At 33.5% G+C, this 27,783-nt stretch overlaps 5 protein-coding genes across 5 annotated transcripts; all 5 read right to left on the minus strand.

Annotated features, from left to right (window-relative positions):
- Positions 1-328: 328 nt before the first annotated feature.
- LOC108335582 (uncharacterized) lies at positions 329-1,360 on the minus strand. The gene has a single exon (XM_017571615.2). It carries the CDS (start codon positions 1,326-1,328, stop codon positions 456-458), a length of 873 nt encoding a protein of 290 aa, XP_017427104.1. The 5' UTR covers positions 1,329-1,360; the 3' UTR covers positions 329-455.
- Positions 1,361-5,986: 4,626 nt separating this feature from the next.
- On the minus strand, positions 5,987-7,039 carry LOC108335561 (uncharacterized). The gene has a single exon (XM_017571596.2). It carries the CDS (start codon positions 6,992-6,994, stop codon positions 6,122-6,124), a length of 873 nt encoding a protein of 290 aa, XP_017427085.2. The 5' UTR covers positions 6,995-7,039; the 3' UTR covers positions 5,987-6,121.
- Positions 7,040-8,355: 1,316 nt separating this feature from the next.
- LOC108335600 (uncharacterized) lies at positions 8,356-9,399 on the minus strand. Its single transcript, XM_017571629.2, has one exon. It carries the CDS (start codon positions 9,361-9,363, stop codon positions 8,491-8,493), a length of 873 nt encoding a protein of 290 aa, XP_017427118.1. The 5' UTR covers positions 9,364-9,399; the 3' UTR covers positions 8,356-8,490.
- Positions 9,400-13,982: 4,583 nt separating this feature from the next.
- LOC108335511 (uncharacterized) lies at positions 13,983-15,037 on the minus strand. The gene has a single exon (XM_017571535.2). It carries the CDS (start codon positions 14,952-14,954, stop codon positions 14,040-14,042), a length of 915 nt encoding a protein of 304 aa, XP_017427024.1. The 5' UTR covers positions 14,955-15,037; the 3' UTR covers positions 13,983-14,039.
- Positions 15,038-19,586: 4,549 nt separating this feature from the next.
- Positions 19,587-25,739, minus strand: LOC108335062 (putative DNA (cytosine-5)-methyltransferase CMT1). The gene is made up of 21 exons (XM_017570987.2): positions 25,475-25,739; positions 25,345-25,382; positions 25,149-25,251; positions 24,953-25,060; positions 24,730-24,849; positions 24,340-24,439; positions 24,010-24,224; positions 23,847-23,912; positions 23,496-23,759; positions 22,622-22,680; positions 22,470-22,536; positions 22,058-22,387; positions 21,879-21,947; positions 21,681-21,767; positions 21,485-21,572; positions 21,109-21,230; positions 20,926-21,027; positions 20,776-20,819; positions 20,618-20,687; positions 20,319-20,422; positions 19,587-20,003 (listed from the first exon to the last, which is right to left on the minus strand). The coding sequence occupies exons 1-21, from the start codon at positions 25,649-25,651 to the stop codon at positions 19,823-19,825; spliced, it is 2,514 nt and encodes an 837-aa protein (XP_017426476.1). The 5' UTR covers positions 25,652-25,739; the 3' UTR covers positions 19,587-19,822.
- Between the last annotated feature and the right edge of the window lie 2,044 nt (positions 25,740-27,783).

Raw genomic sequence — 27,783 nt, forward strand, 5'->3', positions numbered from 1 at the left:
ATGCATGCTGCAAAATGCCCCTTTTATACTTGAAGGATGGGCACTATTCCAAAGGCCTTTTGAATAAAAATTGCAGCCACTTACTTTCCGCAACTTTCCCCATGTTTTGCTCCATGTCCTATGGCCATACTTTGCTCCATTTCTTGCAGGATTTCAGCCACACTTTTTGACTTTTCAACACATAGAATTGTAAAATGCAGATTAGATATGATCGATTGTAACATTTACTCGGGACTAGTTTATATCTCTATTAGAACTCAGGTAAGAGAAAAAGTGAAATGCTCACACTTTTGTTATATACAATATAAACACTAGTTGCATTCGATTCTATATCTTTTGAATTCTATACATGTACAATTGGATGAGGTAAAAAAATTTCAATCCTCGTTGATCCCTAAAACTTGGATGCTATGGAGGATTTGGAGAGAAAATGATGACTGAAGAGTGTGTAGTTTCTATTGAGTCATGATGTTCAAAAGGCAGGCTCTTGTTCTAACCATGCGCCTAAATACGCTCTCCAAACCATTTTCTATGCTTTCAATGCCATTCTCCAAAGCTTCCAATCTTTCATTTGCAGCTTCCATCTTTCCAACATTGGTTCCTTCACTCAGAAGGCTGCTTAAAGATGCTTCCACACACTGCAACTCGTTCAAATTCTTCTGCTTCTCTTCACATGCTGTCACTCCCTTGTGCATTAATTTTGCTACCAATACCCATTTGGTTGCCTTTGACTTTGAAGCAGGCACGGCCAAGAAAGCTAACAGGGATTGGAAGACAGACATGTTCATTCCAATGACTTCCCTAACCACTCTAATCAAAGAAACAAGTTGTTGGTCTTCATCCAACACCGGGGATATTCCAAATTTGTTCTCCATCTGCTTTAAAGTTGTCATCAACTTCTTCGCATTCTTCTTCATCTTCTTTGAGAACAATGTATATTCGACTACAATTCTTTCAATGCTCGAATCCCCCTTTCTCCTTCTGAGAGCAGAATGAAGGGATTCAACATTTTCTTTAATCTGTAACAAGGTGTCCCTTGTGATGTCACAGATGTCCAAAATTCTCACTGAACCATCCAGAAGCTCTTCTATGCATTTCTCACCCTGATGGTTAGAAATCAGCTGCTGGGTTGAAGCCATGTTGAGAATATCTTCCAAGAAAATATGCAAATGTGATAACAAGGACAAGCCAGTGCCAATTGAGTTTGATGTGGATGTGGAACTGGCTTCCCAAGTTTTGAGCTTGTTCAGCTCTTCCTCTATTCTACTGATGCTAGGATGAGATCCAGTAGGGAAACTGTTTGAGCGAACATGGAACTTGTTTGCCATGGTAACTCTTTTTCTGTTTTTCTCTTTCTCAAAGGAAGCTCGATGTTTTTGTGCTTTCACCAAGCACTTAACTCTATCTATATAGGTATAATGCAATTCATGATTAACCTTTGATAATCAATGTGAGCATGTGGTACCTGCATGTGTTTTCCTACTAATTTGGTGAGTTTGCCACATCTCTGCCAAACATTGTGCACTATTATTTGTGATATAATACAGAACAAGTTGATAATGAAATTCGTTTGGTGTGCATAACTGGCATGTTCTCCTAGTGTTGGCAATCGGAAAACCTCATTAGTCATCAACCAGTTTGCCTCCTTTTGTGCCGCATTGCATCTTGACTTCAAATTATAAAAATGCTGTTTCAGTATTCATTACCTGGCTTGTCTCAAGGATAAGAAGCTAAAACTGCAAAATGGTGTAATAAATGGCTTTTGGTAGATGAGATTCGGATCTCGAGGGATATCACACATGGACAACAATTTCGAGTTGTTTATGATTTTGGTTGTATAAAATTTTGATTACAGATTTCGAGAACAAATTATTGGATTATCTGGTGTGAGCACGAGTGGCTTGCAACCCTTATGTCTCCCTTGTTGTGTTACCAACTCTTTCATTACTCCATAACAAAATTGATTTGGAATTATTGACCTTGTTGTATAATTTATACTTGAAAATCCTTTTTTCTGAAGACAGGAGTGTTTGAAAAGGTGGAAAATTTTAAAGCAGTGAACTGAAAATATGATAAACTAAATAGAGAATTTTTAAATCTTCAATTTCATCAATTCCTCTAGTTAAAAAATTGCGGTTAGAATTTTGGAGAATATTGTTGAATAGAGATGTATTTGTGCAGTGTCTTTTTTCTTTGACATGATATTTTATCATGTTATGTATTGTAGTGCTGACATCACCCTTGTTTATTACCGTAGATCAGTTCAAAGAAACTATTCTGATCTTCAGTTTGTATCCCCTGCTTGATAAAGTAGCTAATTGGAAAAGAAACATATGTTTATCCATTTGAGTCTTCAGAAGTTGTCACATTTTCATTGTTCTGATAACCATTCAACTATTTGTCAAGGTATGATATGAGCTTGGCTGTTTTGTAGTTTTTTAACAAACTACTATAAATATGGTTTGTAATTGATAAAGATACTTACTAACTTTATTCTACAGGATTCTTAATTTTTTATGTTCATGTACTTTGTCACCGGCTTTTTCTTTGTAGGGAACATTATTTCTTAATTCTTGAGGTGTTAGCTCAGTTGTAGGTAGGAGTATTATTTCTTATGATTATCATGTGAAACATTGTTCCTAAGAACAAACTTTGTAAAACTAGCAAGCAGGAGACAAAAAAATATGTTTTCTGGTATTAGTTATATGCCATCAGTGCATTGTAGACTAATTGAGGTTAATTCTGCAAGATAGAAATGCTCCTTGAATCCATCGTCAAAGGAAAAGGTGAATATGTAGTTGAACATTCCACTTTTTCTATCTTGATTTTTGAGAATTTTTTTCTGTTTAATTGATTAAATTATGGAATTTTGCTCGATAATCTTCGACAAAAATCTATATATTTGAAAATAGACGTACATAAATCACTTCTTTCTGGGATTTTCATTTGAAACATTGAAGTTTATTAGCCTGAACTCCATACATTCATACATCCCTTGAAATCATTGCTGTAACATCCCAAAATATAGTAATTACCATAATCAGAATTAATTACATTAAGCTAATAGAACAGTGCAGTCTTACAAAATCCGAACGAGCGTTTAAAAGCCGAACGGCATAAAATACAGAAATAACGAACGCTTAAACAGTCGAGAGTTTAGGGACGAACGGTCTTACAAAACTATGACCGAACGTCTACAAATAAACGTAATAAAATTAAAACACCCGAGCGAGCGCTCTAAGGCTCGGCTTTAACTTCAACCTCCACCAGATTTGCGTCCACCAAATTTTCTTCTTCTAGCATTTCCTCAAGTGACGCACCTCCATCTGCTCGCACCCACACGGATGATCATTGCAAGGACAGGACGAACGTACAGAGACGATCGACAACACAAGGAAGAGAACACAGGGTAAGCTTATAATATTTAATTCATACGCTTAACATATACGCTCAACATTTCAGCTCACACATACAACATACTATTTAACACAATGTAACATAGAATATATATATATATATATATATATATATATATATATATAAGACCGACCGTCCGGACTGTATGAATCGTGTAGCTACAGGCGTCCTTGCACCCGAGTGGTGTAGTAGCCAGGATATACCTAATCAGCTGCCACTCGAGGTTAGTCCGTTCTTACGTCGCCCATGTTAACTTATGGACTAAGGACCTCCTGCCATTCCCACACATGAACTACTCTCCTCTACATGAAGATGAGTATCACGGAATATCAGGATGGACCAAGCCAGCACTAGCATGCCCACAGTCATACTTTACAAAAATTCCATATTCAACCATGAGTCGTTCCTCCCTGGAACGCTCGTCCAAAATTTACAACTATAGTTCACCTCATACAATGTTCATCATTTATAATCTTTCACTTTTATTTTCATTTTTGTCTTTCTGTCAAAGTACATAAAAATCACGACCTCTTTATAACAAGAACGAATGTGAGGAACGAGACTGAAGGACTTGCCCCGTTCCAAAATAAAGTAATACTGGCTTCAAGATAAATGGACGACCTATTTTACAAGATGGCTCGACACGGTCGGTCGACCCGGTTGGACGACCTACATCAAGAAGGGTGCTCGACACAGATGGATGATCTGTATTAACAAAGGTACTCGACACTGTCGGTCGACACAGATGGATGATCTGTATTAACAAAGGTACTCAACACTGTCGATCGACACAGATGGATGATCTGTATTAACAAAGGTACTCGACACTGTCGGTCGACACAGATGGATGATCTGCATTAACAAAGGTATTCGACACTATCGGTCGACACAGATGGATGATCTGTATTAACAAAGGTACTCGACACTGTCGGTCGATACAGATGGATGATCTGTATTAACAAAGGTACTCGACACTGTCGGTCGATACAGATGGATGATCTGTATTAACAAAGGTACTCGACACTGTCGGTCGATACAGATGGATGATCTGCATTAACAAAGGTACTCGACACTGTCGGTCGATACAGATGGATGATCTGCATTAACAAAGGTATTCGACACTATCGGTCGACACAGATAGTCGACCTACATTAACAATGGTACTCAAAACTGTCGGCGACACAGATGGATGATCTGTATTATCAAGGACTTTTCCAGAAAAGAGTGAGAGCGTTTGGTGTAAGACCGAGCACTGTCCAATACGATTACTATGTGTAAGATCGACACTGCTCATTATGAGCTCTAAGTAAAAGACCTACATAGCTCATACTCGACCAGAATCCTTCCCAAATGAAAGTATTCCAATTCAAGGAAGTTTACTGGAACATCAAATGGTCGAGAACCGTTTAATGTCGGACATACGTTATCATAGGGAAGTTGATATTCAAGTTTCACTTATGTTCACTACTTCTAAGCATGCATATTTCATATTCACATGTATCACCCATATCATATATTTCAACCAACATATATCATGTTCATGTGGTACAGCAACGTTCGATCATGCATACTCAACCAATATACACCTCATACTTATGATCATATACCAAAAATCAGATAACACAGTTCATACTTCATGCGACACACATAACATTCATACAGTACAAGACACACATACGAATTAAATTTAATAAGCTTCCCTTACATGGTTAGCAGTGTACTCCCAAAAGCAAGATTTTTGGTTCGACCTCTAACAGCGTTCTACACCCAGGTTCACTCAACAGCTTCCACTTAGTCTAAAATACCAAAAATCAGAATAACTCAGACCTAGAATCCATGCATGCCACCAAAACTAGGGTTCGCATGAAACCAGAAAATATAACGGTTGACTACGAGAACTTACCAGTTCCGATCCAAATTCTGTTCGGTCCAAAAGGAAGATCACAGCTGGACGAACGTCCCTACGGTTCTGAAACGTGATCGGAGAAGGAAACGGTGAGTTACAGAAGAGAGAAGTTGGAAGGTTCTAGAGAGAAGTTGGAGAAGATGAAGGTTTGAGTTTTGTGAGGTAGAAGATGAGTGGTGCAGGTGAGAGAGAGTTTTCAAAAATCTAATTTTGTTAAGCTTACGTTCGTTTGAACGAACGCCTCCCAAGTCGACACCTGCACACCAAACTCTGAATTGGAAGCTTCTCCCGCGACAGGTGGCGTGTGTGCATGTGATGCAGGGTGCGTTTTTAATGCTTTCAGAGTAATGATGAGGCTCGGTTCACAGTGCACAGCAGAGTGGTGTATGGGATTGGTGAGTGGTTTTAATGTGTGAGTGTGGAAGTGGAGTGTATTAATGGTGATGTGACAGAATTTACTACTGCTAATTATTAGGGGTCTCACAATTGCTAGACCAGAAAATTTTAAAATGCTTTTTTGTCCTTTGGATATTGTATAAAATGATGTTACTGCTATTTTTTATCCAGTATTCTCGAACAAGTAAATTATAATGTTCAGTCATAAAAACAATATCAATGTAAAGGAATTAGGAAAAACCAGACTGCAAAAAAAAATCGAAATATAGAGTATAAACATTTCGTTGTATTTGATTGATAGTGTAACTATTGAGTTGTGTACATGTACAAGACAAAAAATTTCAATCCTCAACGGATCCATAAAATTTGGAGAGAAAATGATGACTGAAGAGTGTGTAGTTTCTATTGAGTCATGATGTTCAAAAGGCAGGCTCTTGTTCTAACCATGCGCCTAAATACGCTCTCCAAACCATTTTCTATGCTTTCAATGCCATTCTCCAAAGCTTCCAATCTTTCATTTGCAGCTTCCATCTTTGCAACATTGGTTCCTTCACTCAGAAGGCTGCTTAAAGATGCTTCCACACACTGCAACTCGTTCAAATTCTTCTGCTTCTCTTCACATGCTGTCACTCCCTTGTGCATTAATTTTGCTACCAATACCCATTTGGTTGCCTTTGACTTTGAAGCAGGCACGGCCAAGAAATCTAACAGGGATTGGAAGACAGATATGTTCATTACAATGACTTCCCTGATCACTCTAACCAAAGAAACAAGTTGTTGATCGTGATCCAAGACTGGGGATACTCCAAATTTGCTCTCCATCTGCTTCAAAGATGTCATCAACTTCTTGGCATTCTTCTTCATCTTCTTAGAGAATAAATTATATTCGGCTACAATTCTTTCAATGCTTGAATCCCCCTTTCTCCTTCTAAGAGCAGAATGAAGGGCTAGAACATTTTCCTTCATCTGTAACATGGTGTCTCTTGTGATGCCACAGATATCCAAAATTCTCATTGAACCATCCATTATCTCTTCCATGCATTTCTCACCTTGATGATTAGAAATCAGCTTTTGGGTTGAAGCCATGTTGAGAATATTTTCCAAGCAAATAAGCAAATCTGATAACAAGGACAAGCCAGTGCCAATTGAGTTTGATGTGGATGTTTTAGTGGCTTCCCAAGTTTTGAGCTTGTTCAGCTCTTCCTCTACTCTACTGATGTTAGGATGAGATCCAGAAGGAAAACTGTTAGAGCGAACATGGAACTTGTTTGCCATGGCTACTCTTTTTGTTTATGTTCTTTTTCGAAAGAAGCTCAATGTTTTTGTGCTCTCACCAAGTGCTTAACTCTATATATATAGGAGAAATTCATGATTGATTCCTATCGGTCAAGAAAACAGGCAGCACAGTTAACCTCTCATGATCAATGTGAACATGTGGTAGCAGCATGTGTTTCCTAAGAATCTGGTGAGTTTGTCACATCTCTGCCAAACATTGTGCACTATTATTTGTGATATAATACAAGCCACATTGGTTGTGCATAACTGGCATGTTCTCCAAGTGCTGGCAATCAGAAAACTTCATTAGTCATCAATTAATTTGCCTCCTTTGCTGCCACATTGCCTCTTCGCTTTAAATTATAAAATGTGTTGTGTCAGCTTCAAGGATATACATTACCTGGCTTGTCTCAATGATAAGAAGCTATAACTGCAAAATAGTGTTAAAAATGGCTTTTGGATCTTTGAGATCCAAATCTGGTTGTCATTGACAAATAGACAACAATGAGTTATTTTTTAATTGAGTACAGATTTCGAGAACAAAAAGATGAGTTATTTGGTGTGTGCACGAGTGACTTGTAACCCTTGTGTCTCCCTTTTTTTATTTTACCAACTCCTTTTCATTATGTTTTAAACCAATGAAGAATTTTGTATTGTAGTACACGTTAAAGGACGAGTATCCACCGTCCCAGTTTCAATGGGTTGATGTTATTGTTAAAGGTTTTGTATGCACACATCATTTTTGTTTAGTATGTGACTATTGCAGAAAATTTTGGCATCTTTATTTGAGTAAAAGATCTCCTCTCTGAAAGAAAATAATCTTCAATCTCACCACTCTCTTTTGTTATTTTTTGTACTCCGTGGATTAACTAACTTCCCAGTTTATTAGAATTGGATATAATATATGAAAAATAATACTTTGACACACATAAATTTGTTATTTTTCTTTTCTTACTTTTTATTCTCTTTTTTCTTTTGAATAATACAAAAGTTTTCTCTTTTATAACCATTTTACTTATATTGTGATCTGCAGCCACTATCCTCTGCTTGATACAGCAGCTCAATAGAAATAAGCATATTTTTATGCAGTTGAATCCAAACAATACATTTTCATTATTCTGATAAATATGTAATTACTTGTCAATGTATGGTGTGAGTTTGGCTGTTTTGTAGCTTTTAAAAGATAACTATAAATATGAACTTTTAACTGATAAGGACGTTGACTTACCCAACATTCTCTAACAAGTAAATTATATGCTTAGTCACAGAAACATGATAAGTGTAAAACAATATTCTCTCAAGGAAAAAGGTGACCTGAAGAAAAAATATATCGAAACATAGAGTATAAACATTCAGTTGTATTTCATCGTTAGACTTTTGAATTGTATACATGTACAAATTAATGGGGCAAAACTTTTCAACCCTCAACTGATCCCTAAAACTTGGATACTTTGGAGGATTTGGAGAGAAAATCAAGATTCAACACTGTCTAAACTCTATTGAGTCATGATGTTCAAAAGGCAGGCTCTTGTTCTAACCATGCGCCTAAATACGCTCTCCAAACCATTTTCTATGCTTTCAATTCCATTCTCCAAAGCTTCCAATCTTTCATTAGCAGCTTCCATGTTTGCAACATTGGTTCCTTCACTCAGAAGGCTGCTTAAAGATGCTTCCACACACTGCAACTCGTTCAAATTCTTCTGCTTCTCTTCACATGCTATCACTCCCTTGTGCATTAATTTTGCTACCAATACCCATTTGGTTGCCTTTGACTTTGAAGCAGGCACAACCAAGAAAGCTAACAGGGATTGGAAGACAGACATGTTCGTTCCAATGACTTCCCTAACCACTCTAATCAAAGAAACAAGTTGTTGGTCTTCATCCAACACCGGGGATACTCCAAATTTGTTCTCCATCTGTTTTAAAGTTGTCATCAACTTCTTCGCATTCTTCTTCATCTTCTTTGAGAACAATGTATATTCGGCTACAATTCTTTCAATGCTCGAATCCCCCTTTCTCCTTCTGAGAGCAGAATGAAGGGATTCAACATTTTCTTTAATCTGTAACAAGGTGTCCCTTGTGATGTCACAGATGTCCAAAATTCTCACTGAACCATCCAGAAGCTCTTCTATGCATTTCTCACCCTGATGGTTAGAAATCAGCTTCTGGGTTGAAGCCATGTTGAGAATATCTTCCAAGCAAATATGCAAATCTGATAACAAGGACAAGCCAGTGCCGATTGACTTTGATGTGGATGTGGAAGTGGCTTCCCAAGTTTTGAGCTTGTTCAGCTCTTCCTCTACTCTACTGATGCTAGGATGAGATCCAGTAGGGAAACTGTTTGAGCGAATATGGAACTTGTTTGCCATGGTTATTACCCTTTTTATGTTGTGTACTTTTCCAAAGGAAGCTCAATGTTTTGGTGGTCTAACCAAGTCCTTAACTCTATATATAGGCACAATTCATGATCCATTCCTATTGGTGAAGAAAATAGGCAGCACTGATGATGAACGTGAGCATGTGGTTGTAGCATGTGTTTCCTACTCATTAGGTGAGTTTGTCACATCTCTACCAAACATTGTGCACTATTATTTGTGACATAATACAGGCCAAAATAGTATTCAAATAGGTTTCTGTTGCATAACTGGCATGTCCTCTTAGTGTTGGCAATCAGAAAACTTCACCCAGTTTGCCTCCTTTGCTGCCACATTGCCTCTTGGACGTGTCTCAACGCAGAAGACACAAAACTAAAAAATGATGCAATAAATGGCTCTTGGGTCAAAAATGTACAGATCTTGTTGGATTTAACAAATAGACAACAATTTGAGTTATACATAATATGATATTGTTTACAATTTCGAGAACAAAATGATGGGCTATTTTGTGTGTGCATGAATGGCTTGCAACCTTTATGTCTCATTCGTTGATATTAGCAATGCACTTATTATTTCATTCTGTTTTAAACAAGAAGAATATCATTCCTGTATCTTCTTTTGTTAAGAAATTTTGTGGAATTGTGGTACATACAAAGGACGAGTATCCTACGGTCCCATTGTCAATGTTAATTGTTGGGGAGAAACAAAAACATAGCAGACAATAAAGTAGAATCAGAACACATTTTGTCCATCTCTTCGACGCAGATTCTTCAACATTTTCATACCCCAAGCCTTGATACATCAACTCAACCAAATACATCTCGAATACAACACGAATTTTATTTAATTTTTGCGTTTGTTGTAGGTTATTCTGAAGGGATTTTTCATCATTCAAAATACAATTTTCTCTAAAGATGCTGCTATTTTGTGTCTCTGCCCTATTGGGTTGGGAATCGTGGTTGAACAAGGAAATGGTATTTTATTCAGCTTCAGTTTTGTATTAAGTTTCTTCCTTTTTAATTTTCGGTGAATTGTTTTTGATAAAATTACTTTTAAATTTCTGGATGTAATTGAGGATTTATATATATATATGTTAGAAAAGGTATGAATATTGAAATATTTGAGTAAAATTATCTTCTATGATTTGGAAGTATAGAAATCAATAATGTGGTGGATGTTTTGTGTGATGATGATTGATGTATGCTATGTGGAATCTCTTATATGTGTTTTGATGTTGGATTGGGTATTGATAAAGTGAAGTTTAATGATGGAATTATTTGGAAGCAAGTGTTAATTTTGGTTATAGGTTTTTGGTTTAAAATGAGGTCTTAGGAAGTGAAAACTGTGAGAGAAGTCTTGTGAACAGGTTTAAAGTATGTGAAGTCTGTTTTGAGTGTGTGGTGAGTGATTAAGATGTTTAAAATGGATGAATTTGTGGGGAGAAGGTGTAATGATAGATAAGGTAGAGATATACTTGGTTTAGAGTTCATTTTGAGGAAGTAGAGTACTGAAAATGAGAATTAGGGGGTAAAGGTTCAAATGATCAGTTGTAATAGTTTAGTTAAGTCAATTGTGACTTGTTTGAAGTCTTACCTTGCTGAAAAAAGTGTCAAAAGTGATAAATCATGAATTGAGTCCTTAGGTTGTTGAATTGTAAGTTTTGGGGTAGAAATTGGTTCATAAACACTTTAGATTGATGTTATGAAGGTTTAGAATCACTTAGTCAAGTCTAATTAGGTATATAAAACAATCTAGAGGTGTTAGAAGTTGGGAAAAATAGATAGAATTGGTAATTGGGGTTTGAGTTGTATAATTTTGCAGATCGTTCTGCAGATTATGTAGACTCGCTGTGCGAATCCATTCGCATAGCGAGTCACCCTAGCGAGATGCTTTCTGCCAGGGCATTCGCACAGCGAATAGACGCGCTGTGCGAATGGTTTGAGAGGGTTGCTCTTTGTTTGATGATCCGCATGGCGAATTGGGGCGCTATGCGAGGGGTTTAAGGTCTGATTCAATTAGGAGTTTATTCGCATAGCAAGTTTAATCGATGTGCGAATGGTTATGAGGAGTGGGTCTCTGTTTGAGGATTTGCACAACGAGTTGGGTTGTTGTGCGAGAAACTTCTAGATTCGCTCTGTGAATGTGTGCGCTGTGCGAATGGTCCAGGTTTAGTTCACTCTTTTCTTTTAGTCTTAATTGTCTTAAATGAATTGTTGAGTGCAATATGAAGTATGTTTAAGTTTGTCTTACATTACATAATTGGTTATTGTCACGAGTTATGTTATAAAGTGAAAGTATGTGATTTCAAAGTATGGTTGATGGACGTAATTCCATGATCCTCACGGAGAGGTTACATGGTGGTGTCCTATGTTGTGATCCAAAGTGAATTCTCTTGTTGAGATTCAAGTATGTTTAGAATGAATGCAGGAGCTCAGTCTTGGGGGTTATCCTGAAACTCCAATGGTCTTTCATTCTCAAGTAGAGAGGATTGATCCATGTCGTGAGGAGTAGCACGAGGTCCTAGTCCTTGGTGCTTCCAGTATGATCCAAGGTGAGTGATAACGGACTAACCTCATGAGTGTGGTAGGGTGAAACCCATTGGTAATGACTTTGCAAAGCAAAGCAGTAGAAACCACCACGAGTGCACGACTCGCCATAGCTCGACAATCATTCTAAGCCGGAGAGTCCATTCATAATAAGTGTTCTGCATAAAGGGTTTGATGATTGTATAGTGATATGTTGGTTGTATATAATATATATATACATACATACATATATATATATATATATGTATGTATATATATATATATGTATACATACATATATATATATATATATATACATACATATATATATATATATACATACATATATATATATACATATATATATATATATATCGTTTCTCAATTGTAAACTAGCATACCCTTGCATTTTCTGTGGTTTGTCTTTGTTTGTGGTTTCTCTATTGCGATGATCACCTTAATGGTGTGAGCTTAGGGATACAATCTTTCAGTTGACTCAGCCGGAGGTTGGGAGTGAAGCTTGTAGAGTAGGTTTTACTCTTATTTTTCAGGTGAATAATTTTATTCTTCGAAAGATCTATAGCTTTGTTATATCATTATTAATGTAAGGTTCATTTTAGTAGTTTGTATTACTAAATTGGGATGTCACATAAATTTGATTTTGAATTTTTTAGATTTGAAAATTTGATTTTGGATTTTCCTTTGAAATTTGGTTATAGATTTTCAGAAACTAGATTTTCAAATATAGTTCTGAATTTTCCCATGTTTCGAAATTTGGTTCCTCCTTTTTAGAATCGGACTCTCGAGATTAAGTTTTGGATTTCAGATTTCGAAATCTGTTTCTAGATTTTCAAATTTTGAAATCTGGTTCTAATATTTTTAGTTTTCGAAATTCAGTTATGAATTTTCTTCAGTTTTTGAAAACTACTTCTAAATTATTTCTGATTCCAAAATCCAGTACAAGACTTTTAGAAACAAAATTTCGAAACTCAATTCTGAATTTTTTTGGATTTCAAAATATGATTATGGATTTTCTTGTATTTTGAAATCTAGTTTTGGATTTTCATAAATCTGATTTTGATATCCAATTCTTAATATATATTTTTTAGATTTGAAAATTTGATTATGGATTTTCCATAATTTTGAAATTTGGTTTTGGATTTTTATAAACTAGATTTTAAAATCCTATTTCGTGTGAATTTTTATGTTTTTTGAATTTTAAAAGCTGGTTATGTGTTGAATTTTTTTTATTTACTAGATTTTAAAATCCGATTTTTGTGAATGTAAATGAGAAGAAAAAGGTGCAGGTGAGAAAGATGAGACACAGATGAAGTTGTGGCAAGGTGTCATAGGGTTTTAATCCCTAAGCCAAAGCCTAGAAGCTGTTAGGGGTGATTTAGGGATATGTGAAAATTTTGGGGTTAAGGAAGAAGTCCCACAAGTTTTTGGATCACTTTTGATACATTCGAAAACGGACTCTTGAAAGCCCATTCCAGAACGAATGGGATGCAGAAAGTAAAACCCCTAATAAATACGTAGCACCTTTTTAAGTTCATAATTCAGAATTATAGAAAGACTTTTTCTTTATGCACTCCCATAACTTTTAATGAAGTTGTGGTGTGATACAGTAAAGGATATTTTAGCGTTTTTTATGCTAGTATGAACATTCGCTTTATATTGTATTATCCATGATACAGTATTTATCTTTTAAAATATATAATCCATAACAACAATAAAATTTTAAAATATATTACGAATTATTGAGTCAAAACGACTTCCAAATAACAAAATCTGAAAAAAAAAAAAAAAACTCTTACACATTTTTCTCAAAACATTAAAGCTACAGGAATAACATGTTCTTCTTATAGAAACTAGAGAGCGCATAAAGAAATTATCGAAGGGAATGAAGAAACAGCAAAGTTCAGGAAGAAATGGCAACGTTTTTGGTGAAAAATTATATTCAAAAATTAAATTTTGAACTCCAATTGTTTGGTGAAAGACCTTCCCCTGTCAATTCTAATACTGGAATGGGGAAATGCTGAGAAGATGAAATAGAATTATGAACTCATCATGATGCTCTTATTTAAACATGGATTTGTGCAGATTCTATATTTACAAATAGATACTTTCAGCCATTAATACTCTTTAATGAGCTAGCATATTCAAAAACAACACTCTATTTTTCACTAAACATCTAAATATGCAATCTAATCCACTCTCAAGAGCCTCAATATTAACATTTAATGTCTCCAACTCTCCTAGTACCCTTTGAAACTCACCACAAGAATCACCATTTTTTTCTCTTCCAAAGAGGGAGCACAGAACCCAGTTAAGATCTGCAATCCCATTTGTGTTCTTCTGTTCTTTCTGGGAAGAGAACAAAACAGTGGTCTTCAACTTTGAGATCAAGGAGGAGGACCCTTTTGTTCCGAATGATGGCATGGACAAAAATACTAACAGAGAATGTATTATAGAGATGGTGATGGTGTTTGATTCTCTTAGAACTCTGGCAAAAAATGCTAGCTGTTGGTGTTGATTCAGTAAACAAAAGGAATTAACCTTATTCTGCATTCTCTTTAGCTGTCCAATTTGTTTGGAAGTTGTCTTCTTTGCCATCTTCTTGAAGATGTCAAAAGAAGAAACGCTGCTTTCGATGTTTGAATCTCCCTTTCTTCTACGTAAGGCTGAATGAAGGGTTTGCATGTGTTCCTTCAGAACCAATAACAAATCCCTTGCAGACTCACATGTGTCTAGCAATGTGACTGAACCACATAACGTTTCTTCAACGATTTTCCCATCTTGGTAGCGTAGAAGATCTTGTTGTGACTGTGGAGAATGGAAGAGTTCCTCCATGGAGTTATACAACTCAGCAAGCACAACTAAGTCACTCTGAATTGTTTCTGCTTCCAAATTTACAGTGCTTGAGACAGGTTGAGAATGATGATGGTTTAGGTGGTTTAGAAGTGCTTCAACTCTCTGAGAAACAGGATGAACTCTAGTGGGAAAACTAATGGATCTCACAGGTTGATGTGCATGGGAATGTTTAGAACTGTCTTCCATATTTTCTTTGTAGTGTTTGCCAGAATAGTGTAACACAAAAGGGTGCTTGATTGCTTGATTGCTTGATTGCTTGAATGATAACTAGTCTTTTTGAATCTATTTAAAGGACTTGGTTTGTGGAACCTAAACATGGTACCATGTTTATGAACATGGACTATGGGGCTAATTATGTGATGTGTACATGTGATGCCAATGTGGGTCATGCAAACTTCCATATGGCTTTCTGACATTATGGGTCAGAAATTTGGCAGCTCTGTCCATTTTTTAATTTCATGGTCATGAGATGAGCAACGTAGAACTTTGTAACTGTGATAAACACAATGCAAAACTAAGCAATGAGTACAGTGAATTGCTGGTGTGTGTTCCCCTGTGAAACTTCAATAATATAAGATATTTTGAAATTATCATGTGTATTATTGAACTTGTGTTATACTGTTATCCTATCTTGTCAATTCATGTAGCCTAAAGTTTACACCATAGCACTGGAATCTTGGTCATTGGGGAGACATATGAGTAATGTTTTGTTCAAGTTGGCATAATCATTGTTTTTGTGGCTATGAGTTGTTGTGAAGTCTGCATTTACTGTTACTGGGAGACAAAAGGGGGGCACTCAACAATGACACTTCTTCTACCTTGGAAATTGAGGTGTTATTATCATGAAAAGCATCACAGCAATAATAATTTCTGGTACTTGGAAATGTTTGGTGTGGGCATTTCAAGAATAGGAGTCACAAGACCTGAGAGAAGTTGATTCTCTTTGTTGGTTTTTTCTTCTGCAGGCATTTCCAACTTAAACAACATTATGTTTTAAGAGCAATGTATCTGAGAATCGTATTCTCTGGCAAACTTTAGTTTGTTAAACTTAAACCTCTTCCCAATAAAATGTTGGATAAAATATTCATCTGTTCGTGTCACCTTACTCAATTGTTTTGAATAAAATGTTATTGTTTTTGTCTTGCAGTATACAGATATTTCTTTAGTTTTAATATGTTTTTAAACGGTGTAACATAGAAAACATTTTAATTAGCATACTCTTTATGAGAACATTCATTTCATTATAGAATACTTGAGCTGCTGCAGCATGTGATGTAACTAACCGTTCACATCAATTATTATCCAAAATGTAATGACCCATTCACTAACATGTGACTTTGATTTGTATGAACTAACCTTAACCTAATCAATCAAACCCAAAACTGAAAACATTATTGTCGTTTTTATATTTCTACATAATGGCAAGTCATTTCTGTCACCCTTATTATATGTGAGTAGTTTATACTATAATGCCAATTTGATCAACCGCCCACTAAGTATAACTCATGTTATTTCATTAAGATATAGAATTTTAAATCTTAGTACTTCTTATCAATCTTCACAGAATTTCTTATTAGATTAACATCATTAAAGATTTATCCATATAACATCTCATACTACTGAAATAAAACATATCATTACAAATATTCAGAAAACAATTTATCTAAATTATATCTTATTTTAGTACAAACATCATATAAGATATGTACACCGAAACTTCTAAACTATTATTTTGTTCTAAATATATAATTAACAAATCCAATATCGTCTCACCACTTAAACAACTAGTTTATCTCTTAGAGAAAAATTCTAAACTTGTATGTTCATTGCTAAAAAAAATAACACAAATATAAAATAGACCAACAAAGAATAGAAGGTAAGTTAACATAAAAATGATTTATCATATATGAATTAAAATAGGCTTAATACCCTATTTTGTCCCCAGTTTCGCTCGAAAATGTCAAATTAGTCCATCCTTTAAAAAGTGCGTTAATTATTTTTCTCTCTCTTCTACTTTAATAATTAACGTCGTTTGTACGGATTTAACGGAAGGTATTTCATTGATATAAATTTTATTAAGTAAGGACGTAATTGACGCACTTTTTAAAAGATGGACTAATTTGACATTTTCTAGCGAAACTGGGGACAAAATAGGGTATTAAGCCAATTAAAATATATAGTATTGACTAACTAAGCAATACAAACAGTTTTTGAAACACAAGCCACATCAATAATAACTCTTCTAGACTTAATAATCTGGATAAAAAACATTGATGTTAGACAAATTGAAAATCATGCACTTGTGATGGACAATCTTTCAATTGACAAGGTTAATCTTTTTACTGCCATAAGAACTACATTGCTCTTTAGATAATGACATTCTACTACTCTCACTGCTTAATCATCGTTCTCCACATGAGTATGAATGATTAGTAGAGTTTCAAGATAATTCTCATTTTGTCTCCCTACTTCAATACATAAGAAACATAATTCATAAGGATTTTCCCCCTTAGAAATTCATTGAGTCTCTCCATCCATACTTGACATATTTCCAACATTCACATCATCAATACACAACCATCCATTTATATATTTACATCAAACAATCCATTAAGGAATTTAGAAAACATATTTCAAGTCACCAAGTTGTCGCTCAGCGCCACTAGTTATTGTTTAGTGCAACTCAAGTAGAGATGTCTTTAGAAGAGTGGCGTCCAGCAGTAACAAGCGGCGTTCAATGGCCGATCAACGAGAGGACCCTTAGAGCCCCCAATATTTATTTGGATTTTGTGGTACCGAGTGACACAAAATCAGTGAGCTCTCACACTTTAGCATCACCTACCAATAAAAACTCTCGTCCAACGACAACTAACTCAGAGAAACCACTTTCCAAGTGGCGCCCAGCATTATCAATTGTGCCCAACAAAATCAGAAAATCTCAACTTCACTTTTTAAGCTTTATGTGTGTAATTTGACGTTCCTTGAGCCAATTCTCAATATTAAACACCTCTATAATCATAAAATTCTTGGTTCTTGGCTCAACCAATGTTAGATTACCCAATTCAAGCCTCACAAAGACAAATCCAACAAAATCAGTTAACATCACAATTCAACACACAAAACAAGTTTCATAGTTTATCATTCCTCATATGTTCTAAATCATCATCATAGATTCATAGAAACCGAATTACAATACAAACTCAACCAAGCAGAAATTCGAACTTGCTCAACCGACACTAAAAATACAAAAAACTCATATAACTCTACAAGATGTTCTATCTACTCTTAGAAACATCATAAGAATGATCAAGACATATCATTATGATTACTAATCAGCAGATATTTGTATTAATGACTTAAACGACACGTACATGTAAAGACAAAATAGATTTGATTGAAAAAAAAAAGTAGAAAATTATAATCCAAAATGAAGAGCTTGTTGCGAATATCACTTTAGCAATCTCAGATCTTCACATAAATGTCACATGAATGGAGAGGGAGGACTCCTAGAAGAAGTCAGAAAAGCTTAGAAAAGTATTTTATTGAGACATTATGTCTTTTAAAATAATAAAACTAGTTTATAACAAAATTATTTATACTAATCATCTTATTATTAAAATAATCGAGTCTCGATATTTTTAAACTACTATTAATTTTAAAATATTATTTTCTAAGTCTTTATAAAGATTTATGTTTTTGTATGTATAATATTAATTTATTTTTTAAATTAAATTTATTATCATTACTATTTATATTTTCTATCATATAAGTTTCTTCTTCTCTTAAACATTACTATTTTAGATCTTACATTATAATATCTTACTCTACTTGGTAATAAATCACTACTATTTTATATTTTAGAGTATTAAATACTTTTATTTGTATTATTTTAATTTACTTACATTTGAAAACTAAAAGAACATATATAGTATTGTAAATTTTAATTAACATTTTATTAATATTTTAAATATGTCTATGACATTTAAAAACTAATTATAGTACCATTTGATAATATAAAATTTATTTAATTTTTTATTATTTCTTAAAATATGTTTATGGCATTTAAATATTATAATAATATCATTTTATATTATAAATTTTAATTAACATTTTTTTATTACCTTAAATATGTTTATTTCATTTAATTATTAATAATAATTTCATTTTACTATTATTTAAAGATAATTACGTTTACAGTAATTTGAATTTTTAGGTGGTTTGAATTGTTATTAATCTTAATTTAACAAATTGGACATTTAATTTTTCAAATATTATATAATAAAGGCAATGAAATTTATTTTAATTATTTTTAAAAAATTTACTTCAACTTAAAAGCAACATAATATTCAAGTTATTTTTGAAATAAGTATTTTATAAAGCTGTTTTAATATTTTTTTGCTATAATTTACTTATTGATTATATTTTCTTTTCATTTTATAAACTTCAGGCTGTTATATCATTATTGTGGTACTAATTACTTTACCTTTTTAAAACTATATTAATTTACTACTATATTCGTCACATTTTACTTATTAGTTCAATCTTATAATATTAAATATTTTATTCATACAAAATGTACACACTTAATATACTGTAACTATGTAACTAGATGTGAATAGGAGCTACAGTGCAAAAGTATACCACATTTAATAAAGTAGACAGCAGATTAAATGATCCAGTTTCATTAGTTCAAAACATAGTGAGGTGGTAAAATCTTCTGGTGACATTTTTTCCTTTTTTCTACCATCTTTAAACAACACCAAATAATAATAATAATATATTAAATTAAGATATTTAATAAAAATATAAATTAAAGTATTAAATAAAAGCCGTTGGGATGCGACTCAGCTCTCTATTGCTATAGTAAATATAGCAAATGTTATATGAATATAGATAGACACAAATGAAAGTACAACATACAAGTGATACAAATTTCGGGTGTTTTTCCGGTGTAGGCTGAGCCTTATGTCGGGAAGAAACAATCTCAATTTGATTGGGCATCATTCTCAGTCTCCGTTGTTGGCTGAGTCTTACGTTGGGGAAGAAACAATCTCTCAACTTGATTGGTCATCATTCTCAGTCTCCGCATAAGTTGCACCGGCAAGACAACTTGGATACTTAAAGGGAAGGGTTATTAAGGGCTTATCATCAGACAAGCCCTGACAAGCCAAACCGAACGTATATCCCATTGCAAGAGCTACAGGAACAGCAACAGCATTTCCAACTTGCATGTACCTGTAAGCAATTTAGTTATAACATATGAGCCATTATACTGTTCTATTTGTTGGATCTATCAAGGACAAAATTTACTTGAAAAATGCAAACATCAATGAAATTTAAACCAAATTACATATACCACTTTTTATTCAAAATCTTAAAGTAACAGGTTAATGAATTATTACTTTCTCCTTTTCATCCAATATAAAACTTGGTAACAGGTTAATGAATTATTACTTTCTCCTTTTCATCCAATATAAAACTTGGACTCATTTTAGATTGTCGACGATATCAAGTATATATCAAATGGATTTTGAAGCCTACTAAACGTACCTCTCTTTTGTAGGCCCACAAAGTTTATAACAATCAGGAAATCCTTGTAGTCTTGCGTTCTCTCTGATTGTTAGTACTCGGTTTTGGTTAGGATGTAGAATGACCTGACAATAAATTAACATTCGAATTCGGATAATGCATACAAGAACTTAAAAAACTACTACTCAACCATTCTAAATGGCTAAAATGGAATCATGATTTTGATTATCACTTCACATGCAATATTATCAATCAAAAGAATTTATGTTGCTTTTGTTTACGAAATCAAACCAAATAATATCGAAAGTGAAAATAATAACCTGGTTGTGAGGCTCAGCCCTTGTAACGACTGTTGGCACAATCTCGTCCCACCACAAACGGCCAAAGGGTCTGTGTTTTGACCAACAAGTTACATAAAAAATTCTGATACAAACTGTATTAAAAACATAACAGAATTAAGTGATTTGTATGTGCTTACTTAGAAGAGGTCCCACGGACAAATGACATTGCATAATCAGGAACCTACGCATGAACATAAATATATTTAAATTAGAAATACATAATGGTATTCAACAAAGGATCAGTCTCAAAATACTGTCCGTAAGCAAAGGTGATAGCAGTCAAGTACCAAAGGCTTCCCAGAGTCTAGCATCACTCTCTCAATCAAAGGATCCCATTCAACTTTGTTGTCCTTCACAACTACTCCAGGTAGATCTCTAAAGTTTGCACCCTATTAAAGTTACCAAAGTTCATCAAAATTAGAATAAACCAAACTAATATTCTAGAACGACATAAGGTCAAGTTATAGAACCTTCTTTTGTGGAATCCGGCAAACTCTATCATAATCATCTTGATTCAGTTGCAGAGGACGATGATCATACAATATTCTACGTGCAGTGCTTTGAGTACTACTCTTATTTCCACCCACCATCTCTTCAAAACAAAAAAATTATACAATGTTGGTATTCATATTGTACAGTGGGATTATGCACATGAAAGCGATGTGACATATTACCACACTAAATTACAGTCAATCAGTAAACCATCACAAATACAAAGCAAAAAATATTTAACTGTCTTAAAGAAGATAATAGATATTTAGTTTCTCATGCAGATAAAGATCACTTAAAGCAAAGTACATAAAACATTAGCATGCTTTAAAATGCAATGCAAATATAGAAACGAACCGCTTTTCTTCAATCTGATATACTTTTGAAACTCAGTACGAGCGGCTGTTCCATAATTCCTTTCATCCTGCTTCTCATCGTTTGTAACCTGGTTGAGTTGAAAATTAAAAAGAAAAATGTCATTAAGAATAAAAACTCACATCAATCGAACCAACTAACTAATGTACTTAAGATAAAAATAAGCATACAAACATACAGGTGGGAGATCTGATAGTGCATCCTCAAGTAAAAGGGCGTCACCCAGCTTACAGGTGTCCTTATTATCATAAGCTACAGTAATTTCCTGCATTGTGACAACAACTATTAACCCTTCCACTTTAAACTTAGATTAAAATCAAAGAGAACACTGTTCAAGGAAGATGGAGAAAAGATATATTAATTTATTGGTCCTTACTTCAAACTCAGTCGGTACGAATCCTCTTGACACGACCTCATGAGTTGGTAACGGATATGGAGGCAATTTCTACCCAACGAAAGAGGAAAAAAGTGCAATCAAATCAGTTAACTTCCATTTACAACATTAAAGTTATGACATGAAAAACAAAAATGGTTCATAAGCAATAATAATTTTACCTCGGTAGGACGAGCACCCCAAAGGAAGACGCGCATACGAAATTGTGGAACGCCATAAGACCCTGCTGCCATCATGCCCATTCTTGCTTGATAATTCATAGCTACAAGTCGGCCAATGGCATATCGGCCCAGATAACCACCAGAAAACTTCAAAATGTCAACGACATTCTCCATAAGGACATATTTTGGCTTCAGAAAATCAATAATATCCATGTAAACAATCAACTGCTTGTTTTTTATATCCTCTAATGGAGCTGCTGCGTTCCTGAAGCGGTTAAAACCGCTTACGCCTTGACACGGCGGTCCCCCGCAAATAAAATGAGCATCACCCTGCCAAAAGGTTGATACAAAATCGATTGAAAATCGTCGAAAGTGAACCAGTAGCCTCTAGGCCAAAAATGGAGAAACTTACAGGAAGAGGCAATAACTTCTTCTTGTACCCTTTTGTCACAAAATCCTTCAAAGCATCCTTGCAATCGCTGGCAGAAACGATATCATAGTCATGATTTTGCAGAGCTTTAGCGAAAAGTGTTATGTAAAAAACCTAGCAGACAAGGGATTTACCTCAATCCATCCATTGGCTCCCATGTGTCGTAACTCGAATCATAACCCATCCAACGCACCTGAGTGATTTAACAGATGTCAGAACGATAGATCATTAACAGAGACTTCTTCATTGCACAGGAAAAAAGATTAAAAAAACGATAAACTAGCACTTAGTATTCCATTAAAATCAAATCCATACTGTCAAACCTAAAGTCACCTTCCTTAACAACCAATTGTTAGTTCACTTCTAAGGTGTTGTTGCTACATCGGCCCATAAGATGAGAACCCCAGTTTAATTATCAAAAGTCAGGTAATTCATTAAGTTAATTAGTAAAATACTTATAGTAAATTCAATTAACTATAATTAGTTGAATGTGATTTTAAAAATGAGTATAAGCTATTGAAAGATTTTAACATTAATATCAAACTGTACTAAATTTCCATCATAGCAGTTCGTCATATCCATGTTCTAGATTAGTATTAATTTCTGTCTATATATATTTCAATATCAAGTATAGTAATCATAATCAGATTTATGAAACACAAGCTCACCAGTTTAAGAACTGATATATGCATTAATACAGACATAGGTCTCCATGCATGCCTTGATGAAATTAAAAATTCAAGTCACCAAACAATTACCCTTCAACGTATGGAAAAACCAAAGCCATAAACTCCAGGATGATTGTGTTGGATTCTGTACGCGTGTGTTACAACATAAATTTATACCCACTTTCATATGCATTTCCCAAAAACTAGACACCAATTAAATTTTAAAGAATAACAGGACGAGCAAAGAACTCCGGCGTGAGCAAGTCAATCCTAATAAAACTAACATTCAATTAAATATGTAAACTAATTAACGTATTGTGCAAGCTTGAAGGCAACATACTTTAAAATATAGTCCTGGTTTCTTGACGTTGTTCGGATCGCCATGACAAATAGCGAGCAACTTTTCAACCTCAAAATCCTCAGAGTCGGAATGATCTTCTTCTGACTCTTCTTTTTTTACATCCATAGTTTCCTCGTCGATTTCATCTTCCTCCATATCTGAACCAGACTCCGAACGTTCTGATCCTAGCAAACCAAATTCTTCACAAAGTTTGGCCCAGGCTTTTATTAGCTCCAAAAAGTTTTCAGCAGGTTCATTTCTAACCTGAACGATGATTTTTGAAAGTAATATCAGAACAAGACGGAACATATAATAAAAATTGTCAATTAAAGCATGTTAACAAAAACCTACCTGGGTTTCCGGATGGTTCTGCTTCAGACTTTTACATGCATAGGAATTAATGTCTACAGCCCACCTCTATAAAGTGAAATATAAAATCATTATAAATTGCTCCCAAAAAAACAGCCAAATAAACCAAATTTGTCAAAAAAAAAAAGAAAACAGCTCTACATACAGTGACAAGCTTTACTTCAGCCAAGGTTGCACCCAAACAAAGCCCCGTGGACATTGCCCCACACCCTGAATAAAGGTCAAGCAAAGTCCACTCCGACGAATTGGAACTGTTCTTTTTAATAGTCTTTCCACTAATTTGGTTATCATTAGAGCAGTCACTAGATCCACGTTCACTAGAAACTGTGGATGATGCATCACTCTCGCTTTTATCTGTTTCTGGATTATCAGATGAAAACACATCAAAAGGCAAAAACCAGCAATGTATAGAGCAAAAACAACGGAGACAATGAGCAGTGTGTTAATTTTATACAAAACATCGTAACATTCTTACCATCGACAAGATTCGAGAAAGTTAGGTATGGCAAAGTGTAGTTCATGTCGTAATAATAATCACAAGGGGGAATCTTCCTTTTCTCCGTAGTCAAACCTACCTGTAGTATGCAAACTTCAAATTCTAACCCAACTATAAAGGTATAGCACATATCTTGTACAATCAACTATTTATTCAGTAAATTCTGATCAGATAATAGCACATTCATAGACTTTATAATGTTGGTTGATATAAGATTAAAGGACCTCGTCTTGAACGGAGCCTTCAAAATATGGATTTTAATAACCTAGAAAGTATATAAAAGATGATATAATAATTTTGAAACACCTACAAGAAATTCACAAAAAAGACAGATATTTGCACAAAACAATACAACAGCAAAGCACTTACATTTGAAGTTAATTTAACAATTCTGACTTTTGAAACAATGCAGTCAAGCGGATTTTCATCTTTTACATCAGACAAAAACAATCGTTTCTTGTCCACAAGATCACCATGACTTTTTATAACCTGCACTCATTAAAAACTTCAAAATGAGTTAAACCAGTTAACAGATATGAAATAATTAGAACCAAACAAAAAGGAATCAGTGAAAAAAAAAAGCTAATCTCACTGTGTCCTCGGCTCTATAAAACCATCGAGCCATAAAATAAGGCTCATCATCATCGGTTTCAAACATCTCAACAATTCGTGCAATATAATCAGGTTTACCATCCTCAGCCTGAAACAATTCAACAACGTCATTTTTTCAACATGCTCTGCTTCACCAACCACAACAGAAAGAGAATTTCAGAAAAAAAACTAAATACCTTGACATAAGCATCATCATCTAGGTTAAACACAGTCCCATCTATTTCAGCCTGACGATAATGACATTTGGCCAACATAACCTCATTGTTCTCATTGGTAACCCTACACATGCAAAGGCAACTATATGCGTCAGAACTGAAGCTCTATAACAAACCAAATAGAAAAAAACAAAAAACAAAATGAAATAATACTAACTCTTTTGAGTTGTTATGAGCTGAATTCTTCTTTTTTCCCTGATTATTTATATACAAAAAAGTTGAGCCAAGAGAATAAACAGAATTGATTATAATGAAGAATTACGAAAAGAAGAGATTAAGAATAAGACCTGGGAAGGATAACGGTGGGGCCACTTGGCGCAGGCCTCCGTGACTGGAATTGGCTTCCCGATAAAGCAAACGGCCGGCTTATGGGAAGAGTCCTTTGCCTTCTTGCGTTGGGAAGGAAGCAGCGAGACGGCGTCGTTTTCTGCTACAGGTGGGGTTGATGCTCGGCGTTTAGGCATGGTGGCGCTTGGAATATCGGGAAAGAGAAAGAAGATTAAAGATACACTGAGATAGGATGAAAATTTGCCAATAAAAAGGTGAGAGAACAATGCGGTAACCGAGAGTTTTAAAAGGCTGCAATGGCGGGAAACTTTTGTTTTGAAGAGTAATTTCCCCCTTGAAAATCTAATAAAATGAAACAAAAACAATTCACCAAGATAAAATATTTGGGTTGCATTTATTTGGATTTATTAGTTTGTATTATTGTATGCCAGTTACAATGAATAAGTATTATTTTTTTGTTGGGTTAGAAAAAATATTAATTATTTAATTAATGAAAATTATTTCATTTATGTTTTTTCTTTTTTTACTTTAATCAAGGAAATGAAATAATAAAAGTTTAATTAAGTTTTAAAATTTTCATAAATTTAAATTTTTTTATTAAGTATCTAATAAATTTTTTGTTTAGTGATATTAAAAATGAATACTTATAAAGATTGTGAGAAAATTTGATTGATTTGCAATTTAGTCACATTTATGATTGTCATATCTAATCAAATTCAGTGTCAAAATCTCTAAAATTTTTAAAGTCATAATTTTTATCAATATTAGTTTTTCCTCTTCTATTTTACAAAACATTATAATATTTTGAGATGGATAGTATTTATTTGTTTTATATATCAAAATAGTTTAACAATTATTATGATTGTGGATACAATTAATAAATACTTACTTAACTATGTTACTATTAAATTAAAATAAATGTGACTTAAAATTTACATTAAATATAATATTGTTTAATTGATTACAAAATTTATGTTTATGTGATATTAAGATAACGGAACAAGATGATAAGATCATAATTACATCAATTAATTAAAAAATAAATAAATAAAATAAACTGAATTGACTTATATAAAAAATTTAAATATTTAATACTAAAATAAATTAATAAAATCCTAATTAGGAATACACAAATTAAAAAAAAAACACTTAATTGCATCTAAATATATAAAGAGATATTTTATTTGAATGATCGATGCAATAAATAACATAAAAAAAAACAAGAACGAACAGAAATGAACTACATTTATTTGGTTTTATTAGTTTGTATTTATGTATCATGTGAAAGGGAAAAGTTTTTTTTTTCTTTTTAATATAGAAAAAAATATCTATTTTTATAATGAAATTGCTCTCATTTATGTTTTTTTTAAAACAATAGTTGGAAGGAAAGAAAATCAATAACAAAAAACTAACAGAATATTTGTATTAGTTGATTGAAGTGATTACATGACAAAATATAATAAAAGGTGTAATACTTTATTTTTTTAGCCACAGATATTATAATATTGATATGATAAAAAAATTGTTTAAATATATTTATATATATATATATATATAATAAAGTTATATTTATAAATAATAACTATTCAAATAAAAATAAAATGTACATAAAACAATTAAATATTACTTAAAATTTTTGTACAAAATAATTATTATAAATTAAAAGAAAAACTATTTTTGTGTCATTATATTCTAAAAAAACACATCAACACGTAATTCTTATATGTTTACATGGTAAAGTGATTGTGGTAAAAGAGACAACTAAACAAAAAAGAGACAGCAGAGTAAGTTAGTGTACAAAAATATTATTTTAAAACAATTAAATCATATCAAATATGAGCTAAACATGAATTATACTTAATTACAATAAATCATATAGATATATACAAACAGATGACATTATACTTAATTATCCAAATGCATATGTTTGACACTGGACTTTATTGTAGGCGTGCAACTCTAGAAGTATTTATGTTCTATAGAGTCATAAACAAAAGGATTATCGTCATACTATTTACAAGATTAGTTTCATTCGCGCCTCAGACATAATCATCGAGTGGTTAAGACCTCTTGTGATACTCACCACATAACTCATTATCCTTTATTTGAGCATGAATAGTTATTAGAGTTCAAACTCCTCTTTACTGGTCCCAAGTGTGAATGCATATTGTTGATAGGGGAGCTATGTGATAAGTGTCAAAAATTACATATTTTGAGCACTTATTGAAATTTTTTTTTATTATGTGTTTATGAAGTAAAATCTCATGAAAAATTGTATAAAATGTATATACTTGATTTTATATCCATA

Source organism: Vigna angularis, chromosome 10, assembly GCF_016808095.1.
Source record: "Vigna angularis cultivar LongXiaoDou No.4 chromosome 10, ASM1680809v1, whole genome shotgun sequence".
Lineage (NCBI taxonomy): Eukaryota > Viridiplantae > Streptophyta > Magnoliopsida > Fabales > Fabaceae > Vigna > Vigna angularis.